Consider the following 21900-nt stretch of genomic DNA (forward strand, 5'->3'; position numbering starts at 1 on the left):
CACTGTAATGTACTAAGCCGCTCATCATGAGAGAGTTTCTGGCCAAAAAAATCGATTACCGAATTAGGTCATCCTGCTTATTCACCCGACTTAGCTCCATGTATTTCTGACTGTTTCCAAAACTAGACTGCACTAAAAGAACGAAGATTTTCTGACATTGTGGATATCCAGCATAATGTGACAAAGGAACGCTAGTGTATTCCAGAAAAAAAGGGTTCCAGGCCCGTTTCAAAAAATGGACACACCATTTACACCAGTGTATAAATGCACAAGGGGACTACTTCAAAAGCGACAGTAGTCATTAACGTATAGTTCCGAACATAGGTTTTTTACAGGTTCATTCCAGGAATTAAATTGTTACAGCTCATACATATGGTGAAAAATATTTATTTCCTATAAAAATTTACCAAGAACCTTGGTATCAATTGTGGGTTTGACTGTCACTGATGAGACTTCAATAAAGATCAAAAGAGGTCTGGGCAGTGGTCTTCACATAATGCATAGCATTATACATGTCTGTAAGGATATGTGCATTGCATTATGGGATACTAAGGCAAATGATGTGAAGTCACTAGCCTCTATATACAAGTAACCCAGTCTTGAAGTTCCTTCACGCACAAACTTCGTTTGCGTACACTTAAATAATCAGTTAAAGATGCCAACTTCTTGGCATCTTTAAATGATTATTTCTTTTTGGTGGTATCACCTGGCCTCCGATTTTGTAGCGTTTTAGATTTTCATTAGTCTTGGAATATTTCTTTTCAGAAAATTATGGACAGCAAGCATCCATCATTTCATCTTCATCAGGAAAAATATCCAAGACATTGTCATATTGTACTCTTCTAGGGAACTAGGTATGTTAACTGTTTTATCTTCCAGTGTGGGAGCAGAGGTATCCATGCTATCTGTTGATGGGTCACCCATTAGAGGGGCTGGCAGCACATCTTTGTTTCTCTTGTGCATGTTTAATTTTTTTTTTTTTTTTTTTTTTTTAAATAAAATTTTTTTCACATAATGGGACCATTTATGGCATATCAGATGGGGGGGGCATATTCATTTTTCACTTTTATTCACTCTAAGGAGATAGCAAGCAAGTCATACTGTTCAGGGGAGTTGCAGTCATGAGAAGGAGGGATTGATGTGTCAAAATTCCAACTGAAACTTTCTTTACAGTTCTTTCTTACAATAAGAAGATTAAGCAGATGTTGCTACTCGTCGTATACTGCCTATTCCCTTCCTGATCCATTGCTGTTTTTACTTTTGGATTGCCTTTTTATCCTACAATCTTTGGCATGCTTAGAAATATGATGGGTTGATGGATGAAAAGGAGATAAAAAAAAAAAAAAAAAAAAAAAAAAAAAAATAGTGATGCAACTTGTCATGCTTTTTGTTTTAGTCTTTATTCACGTGATCTTTACTGCCACATTAGGCAAAGATGGCAGGACCACAACAAGCAGTCTCAGTATGACCATATTTATGACATTTAAAGCAGAATAAAGGATTTAGGTTATAGTTCATTTTAGATAAATTATGGACTCTACAACCGTGTTATAAACAACTATTTTAATTTCCTGACATTTCGACCTTCATATTAAGGTCATCATCTGGAGTATATACATATATACAGAGACAAGCTGAATACATTTCACACAGTAAAGAGACAATGATTTGATCAATGATTATTCTACTGGCATGACCTCTAGTGAAAATAGAATAAAAAAAATTAAATAAATAAATGCAAATAAAAAATAAATTAATTACTTAATTTAAAACTCATACATTAAATCAGGTGCATTCCAGGAATTAAATTGTCACACCTCATACATATGGTAAAAAACATTTATTTCCCGCAAAAATTAAAAAATTTACCAAGAACCTTGGTATCATCCTTTATCCAAGTGTAATTATTCCATACATCAAAGGGACATCAGATAAAATAAACAGAATACTACAGAAATACAACCTTAAAGCCACCTTTAAACCTCCTGCAAAATTAAAGAGTTACTCAACTCATCTAAAGACCCACTCCCTCTGCTGGCCCACTCTGGAATATACCATATTTATTGCACCTGTAATCTACCCTATATAGGGGAAACAGGACACACAATTCTTATCAGACAAAAGGAACATAAACGACACATTAAATATAATAACTATGGTGAAGCTGGCCTTTCTAATCATGCCCTGAACACTTTACGTAGAATTGACTGGAAAAGCACCAGTTGTTTACATCACACCAAAACATGGTATAAATGTAAATTTAAGGAAGCCTGTGAGATTCTTATCAACCACCCTAATTTTAACAATAATGATGGTCTAAAATTCCCAAGCATATGAAGGGCACATATTCTATCCACTTGATCTTTCTCCCTAAGAGTTAACTATAAATACGACCATAAGTAACCCAGAATCTTAAATCTAATATAACAATTGTCATGTTAAATTAGGACATCGTTGTTACCGTAAGAAAACTATCTATATGAAAGAATATTTCTTTGAGGTTATTCTAAATAGAATATAGCTTTGATGTAGTTTTTAATTAAGTAATTAATTAATTTATTTTTACTTGTATTTGTATTTTTTTTATTTAATTTTTTTTTATTCTATTTTCACTAGAGGTCATGCCAGTAGAATAACCATTGTTCAAATCATTGCCTCTTTAGCATACTGTGTGAAATGTAATTCAGTATATACTCCAGATGATGACCTTAACATGAAGGTCGAAACGTAGGGAAATTAAAATAGTTATTTATAACACTGTTGTAGAGACCATAATTTATCTAAAATGAATGCTGATCACTGTGTAACACTAAAGGAAAGGTTTGGGTTATAGAGCTTAATTGGCTGGCTGCTGACAGATGCTGGTGGTTTTGGTTTGTTGGAGGTAAGGATGATGTTCCTGGTGAGAACCAGTTGCCCATTCCTATGTATGAGGATTCTTCTTATGACTATTCACTCCTTAATCCTTGAGTTCAGAGAGAACTCATCAGGAATGTCAAGGAGGCCCCACTCTGGTATTTTTTTACACCCCTACAAAAATTTAAAGTTTTGTTCTAGGGGTAACTGTAATTGATATTTCCTCCAACAGATGTTGCATAAAGTAATTTTTCTAACTGTGCTACTGTAGCTGTTCAAATAAGGTTATCTCTTGAAGGCAGTTTCTTTACAGATTTTGGAGATTCTGCCAACCCTTCTGGATGAAGAAAGGCGAAATTATTTCTAGTTTATGTTTTCTGCTGAATGTAGGATTAAGAAAAGTGCTGTGCTTGTTGCAGCTTCTGATGTTTTTTGTTAATGATTATATGGTTTCTGAACCTGGTTGGGGCTCGTGGAGGGTCTTTATAAACATGAGAATAACAAATTATTCCTTCTCAGGAGGAATTTGATTCAGCACCAGAATTATCCAGCACCACAGTTATCCGTAATATTTCCCAGGCATATCCATTAGTTTTAGCTAGATTCTGAGAGAAAACTTTAAAAGAATACATATGAAGGTATTGAAGTTAATATAAGATTTGAACATCACAGTGGTACTGGTTCAGATGATGAAGGGATGTGCCAGAGACTTAGCAATGTCACAGCTTGAGTCTTAGCAATGCCACTGAGTTGGTTGTGCAGTCTTAGCATACGCACAGGAATTATGCATATACTGAGACTCAAGTTAAACAATTAGGCTATAATTTGACTGTTATAACTATATAGTATAACTAATAATTTAATGCATTATTTATAAAGTAATTTAACTGCTGTCACTTATAAGTTAATGCTGTAATCTATAATTATTATGTAACACCTCCAGGAACTTCTCATGAGAGGGCATGCTACTCCACTATAAACTCACCATCTTCCTTACCATAATCCTCACAATAATCCTTGAACTACATGATACTAATACCATCAATAAACAGTGTCATCCACTGCCCACCACAGTTAGTATATATATTGTCTGTAAATTGAGTGTTCTTATGGCCAATTTGCCTGCATGTTATTATAATAAATGTAATTGCTATTATATTGTACAACTGCTGTAACAATTAGCTATAATTTAAAGCTGAGTGCTGTTCCAGCAGTTAATCATAAATTATAGCTGTGCATATCATATTTCATGAAAAATTATATGCATTTTCAACTACAAGCAAAAGCATACAATTTTAAAAGGAACTTACAAATCGAGATGAATTATCATTTTTCACAGTCTTGGCATTTCCAAATGCTTCTAGTATTGGGTTTGCTTGCAATAACTGTTGTTCTAGTTCACCCTAATAGAAAAAATATTTTTTTGTGAAACAAAAAAAGTTCGAGTTAACATATTTTTTGTTATACAACAGAAAAAGTAATACTACAAAATTTTAAAAATACAAAACCTCTATAACATTAAAGCAGTATAAATAATTCACACATAGCACCCTACACTTCATACAGTGTATACTGAAGTGGTAGATGATTTTGCTATACTCTGTATGAGATCCCTTTCTCCTCCCCCTGCTCATTAGAGACAGAAAATAGCTTTAAAAGTACCATTTGATACTATTAAAGCTCCTCAAGAACAATTTTTCTTCATCATATTCCAATTTTGGTCTTAGACTGTTATGACAGTGTTTATTGCAATGTCTTTGCACTATTTTCACAGGGTTCTTTGAAATGATCTTTCAGTGTTTGCTTTCCATTTTTCTCTAATAATTTTTTGCATTCTGTTGATATGCTTTGGCCATCCCTTTTTTTCTATTTGCTATTCATTCATTTAGTCGTACAGCACACCTTTAGTATATTTTTTCATTTACAATCTTACAAAATTTTGTTTTTCCCACAATTTTCCTGAGTCTATTTCTGTGGCAATGTAGTTATTTGATCATAACTGTTTCAGATGCAAAGGCTAAAACTGCCTTAACGGCAATATTTAGATTTTTATTCTTTTGAAAATGTTTTATTTAAACATGAAGAAATCTTGTTTGCTTTAAGCACATGCTCTTTTACTTCATTTTTCTGTCATTCTTTCTGATTTAATCTGAATTCTTCATCAAATTCCTAATATATATACCCTGGGGGGGGGGGGTTCCAGGATAATTATAATAGTACTATGTGAAAAAAGTTGCACCATTACTAACTTCCGATCAACAATTTTCCTCCAAATTAATCTGTTATCTGTCAAGATTTCAATATTATCAGACCTTACACTTCTGTATTTTAAGACACTTTTTACTGTATCAATGAATCTACATCTTGGTCTTCCTCTGGATCTTTTACCTGCCAACGAACGCTTGTTTTGCTAATCTTTTCTATCCCATTCTGTTTAAATGACCATACTACCTGAGATTAGCTCTACTAACACATTCCTAAATACTGACATTGGCAAGTTCTTTTCTAATATCCTCATTTTTAATGTGATACTGCCATTGATGCCACAAATCTTTTTCAGAACTCACATATCAGAGGTCTCCAAGTCTTCGATCCGTTTTATTTCTAATCCAGCTCTTAGATCCATATCATTTAAAATTGGTTTGAACATTGTCTTGTATACAGCTAATATAGTGTTTTGACTAATTTCTTTCTTATTCCATATAAATTTATTCAGCTGACTTCCTACCATATCAGCTTTACTAATTCTGTTGTCTATTTCCATATTTAATTTACCATCTCCACTAAAAATTGTGCCTAAATAACTGAAAAGTTTTACTTGTTCTATAGGTTCACCATTCAGGATACAGTTGATGTTTTCAATATTTCTGCCTATTTTCACTGTCTGTCATTTTATTGCTGATTTTCTCACCAAATTTATCACATATTCAATTCAGTCAGGGAAATTGGCAGACTTGTACTGGATTTATTTAGAAGTAAAACATCATCTGCATAAAGTAAAGAGCTAAGATTAACATCATTGATTGTGATATCAGATTTAATACCACTTTCCTTCATAATGTGATCCAGATAACATGCACGCTTGTTGCACACTTCGTTTTACCTCAAAACATCTTCTTGTAGCTCTTTCAATTATAACTGCTAACTTACAGCTTAAATAGAGACTATGTATTGCTTGATATGTCCCATTTACACCATATAACTGTAGCGTTTTGAAGCACTTTCCTCTTGGCACCTTGCCATATGCCTTTTCCAGCTCAAAAAAAAAATTTAAATACAAATCCTTGTTATTCAAATGATTTCTCAACTAATTCTTAAGTATTTAAAATTCTTCACTCGTTCAATTTTTTTAATTTATTTTTAACTTGTATCATTGGTTGCCTACTAATCAGAAACGTTTTAGGTTTTTTATATTAATATTTCCATATTATATTTTATGGCAAGTCTGTTAGAAATGTAATACTTCTTCGTAAATTATTTTCTGTATCTGACCTTCACTATATCACTTGCATAGCAGATTAGATTATCAATTTTTATCATTTAGTTTCTTTTTGTTCTGCTTCATCTTAAAATGCTGAACAGTAAGGGACTTAATGAATCACTTTGTATAATTCCTTTCTTCTATTTTATTATTGCAGGATTTTATTACACATTTTTCATCTGTATAAATATCTATGCTAATTTATTTTCACCATTATATTTAAGATATCTTGTAATTTTATGCTATTGAATGATTTATGTACAACTATAAAACACATGAAAAACCAGTTTTTATTCTATTGATTTTTCTATTAGCTGTTTCACTGCAAATATTGCATCTGCTCAGAGTCTTCCAGATCTGAAACCTTGTTGTTCATCATTAATATTAGCGATTCATTTATGATTTCTTGAATAAGTTTTCCACAGGTTGGTAACAATGTTGGAACAGGCAGATTATTTAATCTTTATTTCAACTACAGGTTGACAACCTTTTGTGAATATAATTCATATAATAAAAAATACGACACCATATAGAGTATGTCTTACAGAGTATAATTAAGTCAGTTACAACCAAAATACAGTCAATGGCCTACCATAATACCATAATGATACAGTCAATGGTCACTATAGCTAAACAGAAAGCACCATTGGAATATTTTGTAATAGTGAAAAATTTGCTATTGTTAATTCTCTTTAAAAGAAAATATAATATAGGACTTTGGAACTTTTTTTTGATAGTTTGATATAGTGAGTTTTGCAATAACAATGCTTGTTCCAAAAGGAGATAACTGTACATATACAGGATGGATTAAAAAAAATTTTACTATATAATGGTAATATAATGATTATAAAAATGTTATCTAATGGTTCAAAATAAATACAGTAACCTGTCATGAAAAACATTAAATTTATTAAATAAGCAACTATATATATATATACACATACACACACACACACACTATTTTTTTATTATTATGGTCAGTGCAACTTAAAATCAGTTAAAATTTAGCCATAGTAATGATAAATGATTTTCTAGACAGATTTAAATTTCTGAAATGGTGATATATTTTAAACACAATAAAGCTGTAATTGAAGACTAAAACACATCTAACCACACAGATGATAAACAGCACCTGAAAAGATTACTAATTTTCTAGACTCCAAGTATTATAAACTAACTTCTCCTTGTAAGTACTTCGAATAATGCCTTTGAAAAAAAATACACAAATTAACCAACTAACCAATTAAATCAACCGTTAACTGTTCTATGCATAACTCAGCCAAATAATTCTGATGTATCCTGGTATTTAGGTTCATACATTGATTCTCAAGCATTGTGCTGTTTCAAGAAATTGACAATGTAGACTAGATAATGACTAAAAATGACTCCTAATATTTTGCCAAAGTGAAATTTACATCTTCAGGGATTAATACACTGGTATCAAGCATGTGCACGCAGGTACACTTCAGTAACAAAGATGGAACAAGAGAGATATAAGATGACCCAAATCCTATAATTACAGCATCTAATGGCTTTGGTTGGGTGTTCTTGACTGTTGGGCTATCTGTCAATGAGGGTTTGCAATATGAGAGGCAGTTTGATACCATATTTGTTTAGGTTGGAATAATTGGCAAGAGTTGCAACAGATTTGAGGAAAAGTCTGTAAAATTGAAATTTCTTTCATTGGAGTAGGGTGGCTTTTTTCCGACAGATCCTGTGCCAGGTTTGCTAATCCTGAGTAGCCGTAGTGTTGGAAACAGATGTAATCCTGGTGCTCTGATATACGGATGTTGGCTGTCCTGCCTGTTTGGACATAATATGAATGGTTGCAGCTACAGGATACCTGGTACACCCCAGGAAAATCCAGTGGTTTAGCTGGTCTTTGGGGAACAGATAAGGGTTGCTAGCTTTCTATGTGGTTTATGAGTGATCACAAGTTCTTATAAGTCAAGTGTGGTTTTTTTTAAGGCCAAGACCTTAAAAAAACCACATTCTTGTGACCACTTATAAACCATGCAGAAAGCTAGCAACCCTTATTTGCTCCCTGTAGCATGAACAGTTGCAGATGCAAGGTACCTGGTACACTACAGGGAGCAAATAAGGGTTGCTAGCTTTCTGTGTGGTTTATAAGTGGTCACGAGATTGTGGTTTTTTTAAGGTCTTGGCCTTAAAAAAAACCACACTTGACTTATAAGAACTTGTGACCACTCATAAACCACATAGAAAGCTAGCAACCCTTATCTGTTCCCCAAAGACCAGCTAAACCACTGGATTTTCTTGGGGTGTACCAGGTATCCTGTAGCTGCAACCATTCATATTATGTCCAAACAGGCAGGACAGCCAACATCTGTTATTATATCAAAGCACAGGATTACATCTGTTTCCACCACTATGGCCACTCTGGATTAGCAGATCATGCCCTGGTTACCCAGGGCATGATCTGCTAATCCAGATTGAAGAAAAGGCACCCTACTTTCACTAAAGCAAGCAAATTTAAATTTGAGAGGACTTTTCCTCAAATCTACTGCAGCTCTTACCAGCTATTCCAATCTAAACAAATATGGTTGTATCCAACTGCCATTCAAATGAGAAATCCTCATCCGCAAACAGTCTGCCCACCAACCAAGAACACCCAACAAAAGCCAATAGGTGGCATAATTATAGGACTTTAGATCACCCTGTATCTCTCCTGTTCCATTTTTGTTATTGAAGTGTACCTGTGTGCATGTATTTGATTTAATCCCTGAAGATTCCAACTTAACTCTGGTGAAATAAAGGAAGTAACGATTGAACATTTTAGTTATTATCTAGTCTACGTTGTCAATTTCCTGAAACAACATGGTGCTCAGCCAAACAATTAGCAGAAGTAAGTCCTTAAGTAGACTACTTACCACATAAAAATTTTTAGCAACATTTAGCAAGAGAAAAACTATTAATTTTTTTTCCTCTCTCTCTTTTTATAAATGGTTTTATCTGGTAATTGTTGCTATCTGGCTACTCTAGATATATTGCAACTAAGACAGAAACAATGAAAGAATATGAAGAAACTGGTATAGGTTAATTCCTTTCTTGTTTTATCATAATTTTTTTATAGATAATTTTAAACTACCATCTTAAAACTAACTAAAATCAAAAGTTTTGATATCCACATACGATGCTTTTGTGGTTTAATCTCATGGAATTTATACTTACAGAGCTTTTCAATATATCAAAGAGCATCCACATGAGTTAGATACATAGTGTACTTCATGTGGATACACACATTATGAAATTAAAAAATGAACATCACATGATATCCTGGTTCAAAGAAATCCTGCTGATGATTAAACTTTTTTTTTTTTAAACCTGATAAAACTAATCAGATATTTCCAGTGACATTTATCACCCTACAGAAAATCTGGGATTAAGAAGCCCAATAATGCTGGCCAATACAGTCAATTAATTATCCTCTACTGATAATGCTATGAAGAAAGACTACATCAAGGAAAAGTGCCTTAAAAACAGATAAAAAAAACTCTTAAGAAACCACTTTGACAACAATATCTCATACAGGTTACAAAGTGACTAAATAAATCATTCATTTCAAGAGAATGCAGAATACTGAATATGGAAATGGTGCCCTTCCATTTAGTTCTTCACAGGACAAAGTGTGAAACTGAAAAGCTACACAAATGCAAAAAATCAGAGATTAGAACAGGAAAAAAACAAGAGGGCTGAAGCATAAAAGTAGACTAAGAATGAACAAGTGAAAAAGCATAAGGTGATAATTGTTTTACAGTGATTCTATGGTAAAGCGAGCACTTCATGAAAATGCTACAAAATCTTGTTTCCCTGGAGTTAAAATGAATAACATTAGTGGCATTGTCAGAATGCAGAAAGGGAAGACGAAAGAATCTGTTATTTTGGCTGGAACCAATGACCTGAGATGTGAGAAGTATTGAATGAGGGAGGATGTGAAAGAGTTACTGGAAGCAAAAAAGAAGAGCAAGAGGATAATCAAGTTTGTAAATCTGCTGCCATGTTATGATAGAGGCAAACTGAGAAGGAGGGCCATGATAACTAACAAATCAATATGCAAGCTGTGCAGAAAGAATGAGGTAGAACCTACAGTCCGAGTTTGATGGACAGAAAGATTTGTATAATGTTGATGAACTGCATTTGAATGGATTAAGAGTTAGGTATCTAGAGAAATTTGTTCAAAGAGAAGGTGGAAGCAAAAAGTCAGAAGAAATTAGAGTGGATGCAATCGAAGACGGGGGGGGGGACATCAATAAGTAAATCAACAGAAAATGCAGAATAGTGTCTTTCAGGAAACAATATCATATGGATAATCAGTTCAAGATGTACAGGTGGTTGAGGGCCTCAGGAGGATGCTACAGCTTCTATATACTAATGATATAAGTATCAGGAAGGAGGGAGGAGTTTTTGGCATCGGTTGGTGCAACCTTGCCAAAAGTTATCGAGATTAGTGACACTCAGCTAACAGCAGATAACATACAGGGATATGATGTGATAGATTTAGTATTTTCAGGAAGGATAAGGTAGACAGGACTGAAGTGAGGGCATTGCTGATAACAGATGAACTACAGCCAAAAGGAGTAGGAGTGAGCTGGGCAGATGGCAGTTCTTTTGAGTCAATCTGGTGTGAGATTAAGGCCAGCAATCATATTTTTTTCCTATTGGCCTCAATCTCACACCAGATTGACTCAAAAGAACTGCCATCTGCCCAGCTCACTCATACTCCTTTTGGCTGTAGTTCATCACCATAGATCAGGAGATGCCAGAGATGATGTGGAAGATATGCATTGAAAGATCAGTATAATGAGTGGAAGTTGAGTAATTATGATAGCCTTCGATTTCAGAGACAGACTGAAAAAAGGAAAGATCACATGGCAGGAAGGAAACAGAATTTATACATTTACTGAGAGATAATTACCTGAAGAAAAATGTGATTGAGAGGACTCAGGGCAAGAGTATTGGATCTGGTTACCATAACTAAGGTGGCTGGCTACACTGCTTCCAAATGGGGAGAGTTATCATGGGATCTTGACTTGGAAGATATCAAATTCCAGTTAAGAAGGGTACATGTGGAACTACAAGACAGTTTATTATGACACATACACAAGAGGTAGCATGGGCATAAAGATCTGCAGGGGGGAAAATGTCCACAATGCATGCAAGATGGATTAGGGATATCTGGAAGAAGCAATATCACATATACCCAAGGTCAGGAGGATAAACTGGCTAGGAATTAGATGAGTATTATCACTAAACATGAGGTGAGGATGAAAAAAAAAAAAAAGGAAATGTGGAGGATATATATGGAGAAAGGTGATCAGGAAATTCATGAACAGTAAGAAAGGCAAAATCAGATTATGAGAAGAAACTAGGAAGCAAGTAAAAAAAAAAAATCCCAAAGTTCTTTTGATAACAAGAAGTGTGGCAAGAAGGAAGAATGACTATGGACAGATAACTTTAATGAGCGCTGATGATAGAGAGGCAGACAGAATTGTTGAGCTCCTGGGTGACCACTTTGCAAGGTTATATCATCCAAGTGAAGATAGTTATGCCAGAGGTTACAGGGACTGAAGTGAGAACAGAGGGTGATGAATTGGAGATAATTAGGATATCGCAGTATTTGAATTCAAATACAGCTGTGGGATCAGATGGGTCATTGGCTCATGCTTTAGGAGCATGTACAGGGTAACTGGCAATGCCTTTGACCTAGGCTGTTTAAGTCTCAGCTATGGCAAAGTCCCAAGAGAATGGAACGAGGGCAAAATAATTCCTTTGCATAAAGGAGGATCTAAGTCTGTGATAGCAAATTATAGACCAATCAATATTTCAGGAATGGTGGTAAAAGTATACAAAAAGTTGTTCAAAAAGAGAAATCAGGAATGGGTGGATAAGAATATCATACTCTATTAGGGACAGCATAGGTTCACGAGGGGGATGGTCATGCCTTAGTAATCTATTAACTTTTTATAGAGTGACAGCAGAGTTGGATAAAAGGAAAGGCTACATAATGATACTGCTAGATTTTGCAAAAGCATTTAACAGGATACCCCATGGAACTCTGTTCTGCAAACTGCAATAAAGAGGATGGATATGGAACTGGTGATGTCGACACAGGAGTAACGGATGGACAGATACCAAAAGTAGTATATAGAAGAGCAGAATCAAGTTGAAAGCAGGTGACTAGTGGTGTGCTACGGGGATCTGTGCTTGGACCACTGCTGTTTAATATATACATAAATGATATAGGAAATAATTTGAAAGGAGATATTCAGTTGTTTGTTGATGATGCAAAGTTGGGTAGGGTAATAGTTAATCAAGGTGATGTAGAGAGCTTGCAGAATGATTTAAATAGGCTGACAGTGCAAGCAAAACATAACGGATGTCAATTCAATGTGGAAAAGTGTAAAGTTATGCATTTTGGGATGAAAAGATTACAAGCAGAGAGAACAATCCTCTAGGAAATTAATGACAAGAATTTGGAGTGGCAGTAGTAGACAGAGAGTTAAGTTTACATACGGATATGTAAATATATATATATATATATATATATATATATATATATATATATATATATATATATATATATGGGTATGTCTACCTTTGGCTTTGATCACTGCTTTCCACTAATGTGCTACAGACATCAATGACTACAGAAATGGAATTTGTCTCCATTGCTCCATCATAGCAGCACTGAGATCAGGGGCAGATCAAGGACGTGCTGCTCTGGACCTCAATCACTGCTCCAATTTGTCCCGCAGGTGTTTTATAGGGTTGAGGTCAGGACTCTGCACAGGCCAGAGTAGTCGTTTACCACCCATCTCTTCATATCATTCCATAATAGCTGCAGCTTTGTGGCATGGGACATTGTCATCTTGATAGTAATATGGGTCTGTTCCATGAAAACTCCACAGTGTAGGCAACACCTGATTATCCAGAATAGCAAGGTACTGAGCTGCCTTCATGGAACCAACCACTGACAACAAGTGGTCCAACTCCAAACTAGTTGTTTGCATCCCATACCATTACCACTCCACCACCAACACACTGTGGTAACAAGCATTCACTAGGCTGATTCCACATGCACATCCTGCCATCAGACTGGAAGCAGGTGAACCTTGATTCATTGCTTCAGAGTACCGTTTTCCACTGGTCAATTATCCAATTCACACGCTCTTTGCACCAGGCCAAACGAGCTGCCTTGTTAGTTGTTCTGATGTTCGGCTTGGGTGCCACCTGCTCTTCTATGGAAACTCAGTAAGGGAGTTCTTTTTGTATGATATTAGCCCTCCATGGTGTTACTGGTGCTCTGAAACTCATCACAGATGGTCGATTGTAGCTGGCATTTGTGTGCCACCCATTTTAACACCCTCCAGTCCCTGTCAGATATTTTCAACGACTGGGCTCGGTGTTTTCCTGCACTAGCGATGCCAAAGCATCTCCATGTGTAGATCACATCACCAACTGTTGATTTTGAATGTTCCAGTTGAGTAGCAATGGATTGTGCAGACATGCCACAAATGTGACAGCCCACGATGACATCTCTCTTGAAGTCACTGAGTTCACGTCGTGTTGCCATACCACTTGTATTCAACTGCTACACTGAAATACTGCTTGCGACTATCTGTACACTGGCTTTTATATTATTAACAAACCTGAAATGTTCCATAACTTCAAATAACAGGGGTGTCTGGCCAATTATTGGTAGATAGTATATATTCAAGCATATCGACTATAAATTAGTAGTGTTTACTACTAGTCACAAATTAGCAGCACTTTTCTTCAAACCTACCAAATTTCACTCATACAAGAAAATATTAGAATACCAAAATGTGGTGTACAAATTTCCTTGCCAAGTACAAAATGCCGCTTATACAGGTTTCATGATTAGATCGTTATGGACAAGATTACAGGAACACTTCCATGATTGTGATATACCAATTCCAGAATATGTAAATAATAAGAGGAATAAAAACCAAAAGAGGAACAAAAAAAAAAAAAAAAAAACATACTGGCAAAACAGAAATCACAACCCATGCACTTGAACAGAAGCATACTCCACAAATTAAAAAGTCATCATATCAGACATGCAGTATAATGAAATAGTATAAGGATATCAGAAACTATAGCCATTAAATGTGACAAACTCCATAAGCATCCACTGCAGAGAGTTGGAAGCACCACAAAATGCAAATTACGCCAAGATTCCCACCAATAGAAAGCAACACAGAAAATCTGATACAAATATAAAGCCACTGACTTATACAACAGACTCCACTTTATCCATAAGCTTTGAAGATGAAACAGCTTATACCCCATACTCCCATTTTAATCTTTTTTTTTTTTTTTTTTTTTTGTGCACTCCACGGCACTTGAAAGAGGACTTGGGTTCAAATCTAGTCACTGACTAGAGGAACATTTTCTAAGCCTTTTTTTGACAAGTTTCCAAGTTAGTAGATCTCTGACACAGGCAAGCAGGTTTTTTCTCCAGGAAACTTGGGTTTTGGTTTTTCATCCCGTAAACTCAAGAAAATTGACCATTTAATCCACACTATTTTCAGACATTAAAAATATTGTGTTAAGGACCATGAGATGACAGCAACTGTTAGCTGTTTTATCACCATGTGCTGATTAAATTACAGATAGCCCTGGGCCAGCTATCTCTGATTGACTATCAGTGGAGATTGAACTGTCCACTAAGTCTTCAAAAGTTGGACAGGGCTAAAATTGCCTTGCCTGTTCCCTATATGGGAATAAAAGGCATTAAGCTGATTTTTTTTTAATTGTTCTCCTTTTTAAATTTCGTGGTTCATCCTGATATGAGACCATTATGAAATCATATGCATTTTTAGTTCACATATCTTTAATTTCCATATATTTTAAACCATATTTTTATCCCACTTTTTGAAAAAAAAGTTTAATGTATTTATTCAAAAGATAGTCCTAAAACTGTTTATAGTTCATTATTCACAGTTCATTTTAATGATTTAAAGTTCAGTTACATATACTTTTTATCAATATATTTCCAATGCTGTTCCATAAAAAATTAATCTTGAGGATTCTACAAAGGCATGTCAAAAATCAAATGCTTGCTTAAAGGCTATAAAGTAGTAATAAAGTTTTTTTTTTCCTGTCCCCTGCATCAAATCAAATAATTGTAACGACATATAGACTGTCTATGGCATCTCGCCTAAATCTTCTAAATGTTGTTCAAAGTTACTTTAATTCTGCTTGTATAATTCTTATAAATAATGTACAATGCTAAGAAAGAAGTCAACGGACACCATAGTGTGAGGAACAAATAGCCATAGCACCCACCTTAATAAGATGTAGAACCGCCTCCTTTCGCAGCAATGGCTACAGCAATCCTACGGGGCATCCTTTCCATAACTGTACAATAGCAATCAATGGGAATTTTGGACCATTCTTCCTGTAGGCTCTGTGGAGGCCAGTCAAGGATGTGACATTCATGTCCACAAACCACGCAATTACAACAACAGATTAAAAGGCAATGATCAATTCCATAGAAATGTCACAAAGTAGGAAGCATTGAATTGTCCAGAATATTCAGATACCTCTCTAAGTTCAATGTTCATGGCAAATTTCATAATTGGGTTATGCACTCTGGTAAGAGACATTAACCAGGCATCTCCTTGGTAGAGGTTGTAGCATGATTCGTCGCTTCATAACACAGTTTTCCGAGCTTCCATGTCCCGCTGTACAGACTATTTGCACCACTGAAGACGATGCTGCATGTTGGTTCTTTTAATGTGGCGCTTGCATATTGTGTTCTATCATGGAAACCCATGTTGTGAGATTCTTCAGAATGTCTTTGTGAAGATTCATGTTCCAGTCGCTGCATGGAACTCCACAATCAACGTCTAGCTAACAAATGATGATTTTTAAATATTATCCTTCATAGTACCCTACAGTCATGTTCGGTGAGGGTGGGTCATCCACTGTGGGTATCACTTGCAGTTGACTCCCTACATTTCCATCTCAGTATGGTATCCCTGATTACTGACCTAGGATGACCCAATTCGTAACAATTTGACGAAGAGATAGGCCTGCAACATGGCTTCCTATCACAACACCTTTTTCAAACTCTGTCAATTCCCTTCTTGCAGACATTTCACCCAAATACAGTTGCACTGATTTGGGAGCATCATATTCCTCCAATTTATACCAACTACAAACACGACTCGTTACTTGGCACAATGCATCTTGTTCATGAGGATGTCTGTTATCTTTCCAAGCAGTGTATACATGTGACTTATTAAGGTTACTGGTCTATAGTCTGCACATTCCCGAATAGACTATTTTATGTATGGAAATTATTCTTCCCAATTTCCAGTCATTAAGAATTTCTTCAAAACTATTTGAAACTATTATATTAAATGCTGATAGTGCCAATTGGCAATATCAGCATTTCATAAAATTACTTAAGGTGACAAAAAAAAAAAATAGGAGTATAATTAATGTAATTCATAAAAGAAATAATAATTCATTCAAAGTTTTTCAAATAGGAATACCTAAGGGGGGGAAAAAGTACCTACCGCATACATCTGAAAGCAGGGGCAAAAAAAAAAAAAAAAAATAATAATTAATTAAAAAGCTTTTTTATATATATTAGCATCATAATAAAAAAAAAATCTGAAGTTAAAGTTGGGCTTTATTTGTTTGCTACTTCAACATTTAGAGATACTATTGGCAAGAATATAATTTTTTTTTATTAATTCCATTCATTATGCCAACTATTTGCATTGCAAAGAGCTTCAGATTTATTTTTTTGGGGGGGAACTATTAAAAATAATTTCCATTAAATGTTTCCATGTTTTCCTGAGCATAATTAATGGCAATTTCACCCATGAGAAACTGGAAATGTTTAGTAAATATCAGTGACATGAGTGCTGAGGTTAAGGAAGGTCAATCTCAAGCCTCCAATAAGAGATGGCAGTTGTATGCTAAGAAATGAAATCCATCCCACCTAATAAATTTCACATTCATACCACAGTAGAATTAGAACTCTCAGCCTGTTGATAAAGCAGAGACAACAGTAGCATGCTGCCACCCATAAAATAAGTAAGAACAATGTTGCTAATAGTGATTTTTTTAAGTTTATATTTCAGGGCTAAAATATAAATAAAATTTAATCACAACACACATTACTTTTTTCACATCTGGTCACCATTAACCCTGTCTACTATCACAAATTTTGACCCCCCCCCTCCAAAAAAAAAATTTATGTAATAAACTAATCACCTCTTCTATGAACCACAAGTGTCTTGTTGACAAAAATATTTTAATATCTTAGTTCAATAAATTACAGTATTATGTTTTATTTAACAAACAAATGTTAGTTATTAATATTTCATTATTAGGAGAGTCTCCATAAGTAAGTTAGCAGTGACAATGTTCTTTAGAAGACTTGAGTTGAATTCCTATCACAGTCAAATAGGACTTTGTAAGAAGAGATTAACTGAAGGTGAGTTAGATAATCTCATAAGTAGGTAGCAGGATTTTGCTTCCTGAAAACAGGTGCAATTAACATATGCACAAAGAGAAGCCAGTGTCAGCCATGCCAAGAAGTGCATAGGATTAATGTATGCCAAAACTTAATTCAAGTGTGAATCCTAATAAGGATTGGACAAAAAAGAGAAATAGTACTAAACTGTTATAAAATCTAACAACATATTTTACACACACACACACACACACACACACACACACACACACACACACACACACACACACACACACACAGTAAAACCCCATTTTTACGTTCCCGCAATTTACATTTTCCTGCCATTTACGTCATTTTCCGATGGTCCCGTCTTAAGGTCTATTCTTACGATATATTGTTTTCCCACCATTAACAACTTGACGCGGACGTTATTTCCTGTGATTTGCAGTTTTTTCTTGGGTGGCAACACTGATTTTCGAATCGATTTCTGCAGAAATCTGCGCATTTCTGTTCCCAGATGGTGTTGCTTTCGGCTGTAGTTTTGTTTCCACCATCACGGTGACTTGCACAGTATCGCTCATCACTACATCACTGATGAGCGATACCATGATTTTTCAATCACAGTACCAATTGATACTGCAGAATTTCTGCTACGTAATTTAGCATGTGATAGTTGCTTTCAAGTTGTGGTGGTGGATGATCCATGTTAGTAACATAGAGAAAAAAGACAGAAAATGTATTTCAGTAGGAAAAAAGATGGCAATTAGCAAAAGATCTCCGACTCTCTGTGTCCACTTTGAACACGATAGTAAAAAACAGGTCAAGCATTGAACTCAATGCAAAGCAATCTGGAGCTATATCAAAAAAACGAAAATATATCCGGACATCGACATACAATGAATTGAATAAACTTGTGGCAGAGTGGTTTGTTTCTATGAGAGCGTCGGGTATTCCAGTTGATGGTATTACACTCCGAGCGAAAGCCCTTGAATTTGCTACGAGGTTGGGGATTAATGGTTTTGCTGCATCAATCCATCCATTTGACGACTAGTTTCAAGACTTGTCACAATATTGTATATAATCAAGTGTGTGGAGAAAGTAATAGTGTTGCAGGGGAAACCAGTGGAAACATGAACTAAAGACTATTATTCAGGACTACGAACCAAAAAATATTTTCTATGTTGATGAAACTGGGCTCTTTTATAACATTTTGCCAAGTAAAACCCTTGAATTTGCTACGAGGTTGGGGATTAATGGTTTTGCTGCATCAATCCATCCATTTGACGACTAGTTTCAAGACTTGTCACAATATTGTATATAATCAAGTGTGTGGAGAAAGTAATAGCGTTGCAGGGGAAACCAGTGGAAACATGAACTAAAGACTATTATTCAGGACTACGAACCAAAAAATATTTTCAATGTTGATGAAACTGGGCTCTTTTATAACATTTTGCCAAGTAAAACATTGTTTTTTAAAGGAGAAGTGTCACGGTGGAAAACTCAGCAAGCAGAGGTTAACTGTTTTGCTCATGGTCAATACTGATGGATCAGAAAAATTACCTCCACTGGTAATCAGTAAATTTAAAAAGCCAAGGTGTTTTAAGAATGATCAGCAGCAGCAGCATCTTCACATCCACGATGCATGCTCTGTAATGCTAAAATGGAGGCAAATCATCGCAAAATACTACTACTGATAGACAAATGTGCTGCACACCCTAAGTTCTGCAGCTCAGAAACATTAGATTAGTGTTATTTCCCCCTAATTGTACAAGTGAGCTTCAGCCATTAGATCTGGGCATCATCCATGCATTTAAATGGAAATATAGAAAAATGCTTGTTGAAAAAGCTGTGTTTATGCATGATAATGGTATGGATCCAAAACAAATGACCATATCAATCCTTGATCCATACATTATGTGGCCAAAGCATGGTTGCACGTTACTCCTGAAACCATATCCAACTGTTTTCGGAAGGCAGGAGTTACGTTTGTGGAAGAGGAGGAACAACTACAGGAGGAAGAAGATATGTCAAAGCCTAACAACTGGTATGTGATGGATGAGTCTTCCTCATTTCAAGACTACGTTGATGTTGGTGTGATCACATCAATGGTACCAAGCGTAGAAGACATCCTTTCCAACCACCTTTGTGAAGAAGAATGTGATCAAGAACCTACCATCCCTACTAGTAAAGAAGCAATGGAAGCTATCTCTGTTTTAAGGCGGTATATTGCAAGTGCATTAGGAGACGATGGGACGTTTAATACCTTATACACTAGAGAGGCAGGTGGAACGTATAAGAGTGCAGAAAAAGCAAAAACAATCAACAATTAAAGATTTCTTTTTAATAGATAAATATAAGTAATTGTAAATTAATTTATTTTCAGTTATTAAATTTTGTAATCTAGTATGAAGAGTCACATACTAGCAGTAAGTCATCTTTTAGCCTTTAATGTTTTTTACATTTCCTGCTATTTACACTTTTTTCCATCAGTACCCTGGAAAGTGTAAAAAAGGGGTTTTACTGTGTATATATGTGTGTGTGTTAAAGATGCCAAGCTATTTTAAACCTGGTTTTACTCCATTTCCCAAGTCTGTTTGTCTGCAAACAGACAAATAAGTCAAGTTTGTGCCTGCAAGTAGTGCGAGTCTAACTGACCCACAAGGTAGTGCAACTTGTGGTAAAGGTTGAATAAGCTCTGATCACTATTCTTAATATTTACTCTTAATGCCTATCTCCTTGGGGAATGTATGATGCTTTGCATTAAAGGCAAGGGGCCACTACCCAGACCGGTTTCGACCTTTATTGAGGTCTCATCAGTGGGAGCCAGGCTTAGAAATACCAAGGTTAAGTAATACAGAGCTTATAAGTATTTTACCAAAACAAGTTACCATAAGGTGCTTTGACCTTATTAAATAAAAATCTCAGGATGAGAGATAGATGTAGAAAGTTTTTTACCTTGGGTATAATATATGTTAAAGATGCCGAGCTATTTTAAACCTGGTTTTACTCCATTTCCCAAGTAAGCAAACAGACAAATAGGTCAAGTTTGCGCCTGCATGTATTGCAAGTCTAGATGACCTGTAAAGTAGTACAAGTCTAGGCAACTTGTGGTAAAGGGGGAATAAGCTCTGATCATTATTCTTGATATATACAGGGTGTTCGGGATAAATTTGACATATTTATAATTAATTATATTTTTCCGTAAGTTACATGTATTAACACACACTTCTCTTCATTTAAAAGTTTGGACCCTTCTTCATTCATATACAAGATGTCAGAAAGGATGGATAGCTGGAACCCACCTGAATCATGGAAGAGAATAACTTGTATCATGATGATTCGTGCCCGCCATCAAAATAAGGATATTACGACTGCTGCCCAATGCTCCCTGAATACAGTAAAAACAATCAGGCATGAACTAGAGACTTGCAATGGTGACTACGAGGATGTAGCAAGAAGAAAGATCCCTAGCAGACGATCTGATTGCGTTCGTACAGCAGAATTCCTCGCAAATCTGCAGGAACAGGTGTTGAAGAACCCTGGCATTGGAATTCGGGCTTTGTTCGTGGAGTTGCTAACTGTAGTCAAGCCCTGGATAACAAGGGTAGCCAATGGTAGGCCGTATGTATGGCAGCAGGATTCGGCCCCTTGCCACACCTCTGGGAAAAGTCAAAAATGGTTGTCTGAAAATTTCTACGACTTCACCAGTCCAAATGTTTGGCCTCCAAACTCCCCAGACCTTAACCCCATGGATTATTTTGTATGGGGCGCAGTTGAAAAAGACACCAATCGCACTTCCAGTAATACAAAAGCCCAGTTAATGGATAAAATTAAAACAGTTTTTGCGGCCCTTCCCAGGGAGACTGTAGCATCAGCTTGTTCGAGGTTCCGAAGCAGAATTGAAGCTGTGATCGATGCTAATGGTGGTTATTTTGAGTAAATCTTGTTGATAGTATTGTAATTAACTCTGCCTGTAATGTTTTTTTGTCAATTCATTAAATTTAATAGATACAAAGAAGATTTTCTTTTTCCTTACGAAACTGTCAAATTTATCCCGAACACCCTGTATATATATATATATATA

At 35.5% G+C, this 21900-nt stretch overlaps 1 protein-coding gene across 1 annotated transcript in view; it reads right to left on the reverse strand.

Moving 5' to 3' along the window:
- The window catches only part of zip (myosin heavy chain 10), a 517797-nt gene that overhangs the window by 325871 nt on the left and 170026 nt on the right, over positions 1-21900 (reverse strand). The window contains exon 6 of the mRNA XM_090411020.1: positions 4167-4259. Within this exon, the coding sequence (XP_090267146.1) occupies positions 4167-4259 (93 nt within the window). The remainder of the gene's footprint in view (positions 1-4166; positions 4260-21900) is intronic.

The sequence above is a fragment of the Typopeltis vanoorti genome, chromosome 21, assembly GCF_054136105.1.
Source record: "Typopeltis vanoorti isolate ZY-2024b chromosome 21, IOZ_Tvanoo_1.0, whole genome shotgun sequence".
Taxonomy (NCBI): Eukaryota; Metazoa; Arthropoda; class Arachnida; order Uropygi; family Thelyphonidae; genus Typopeltis; species Typopeltis vanoorti.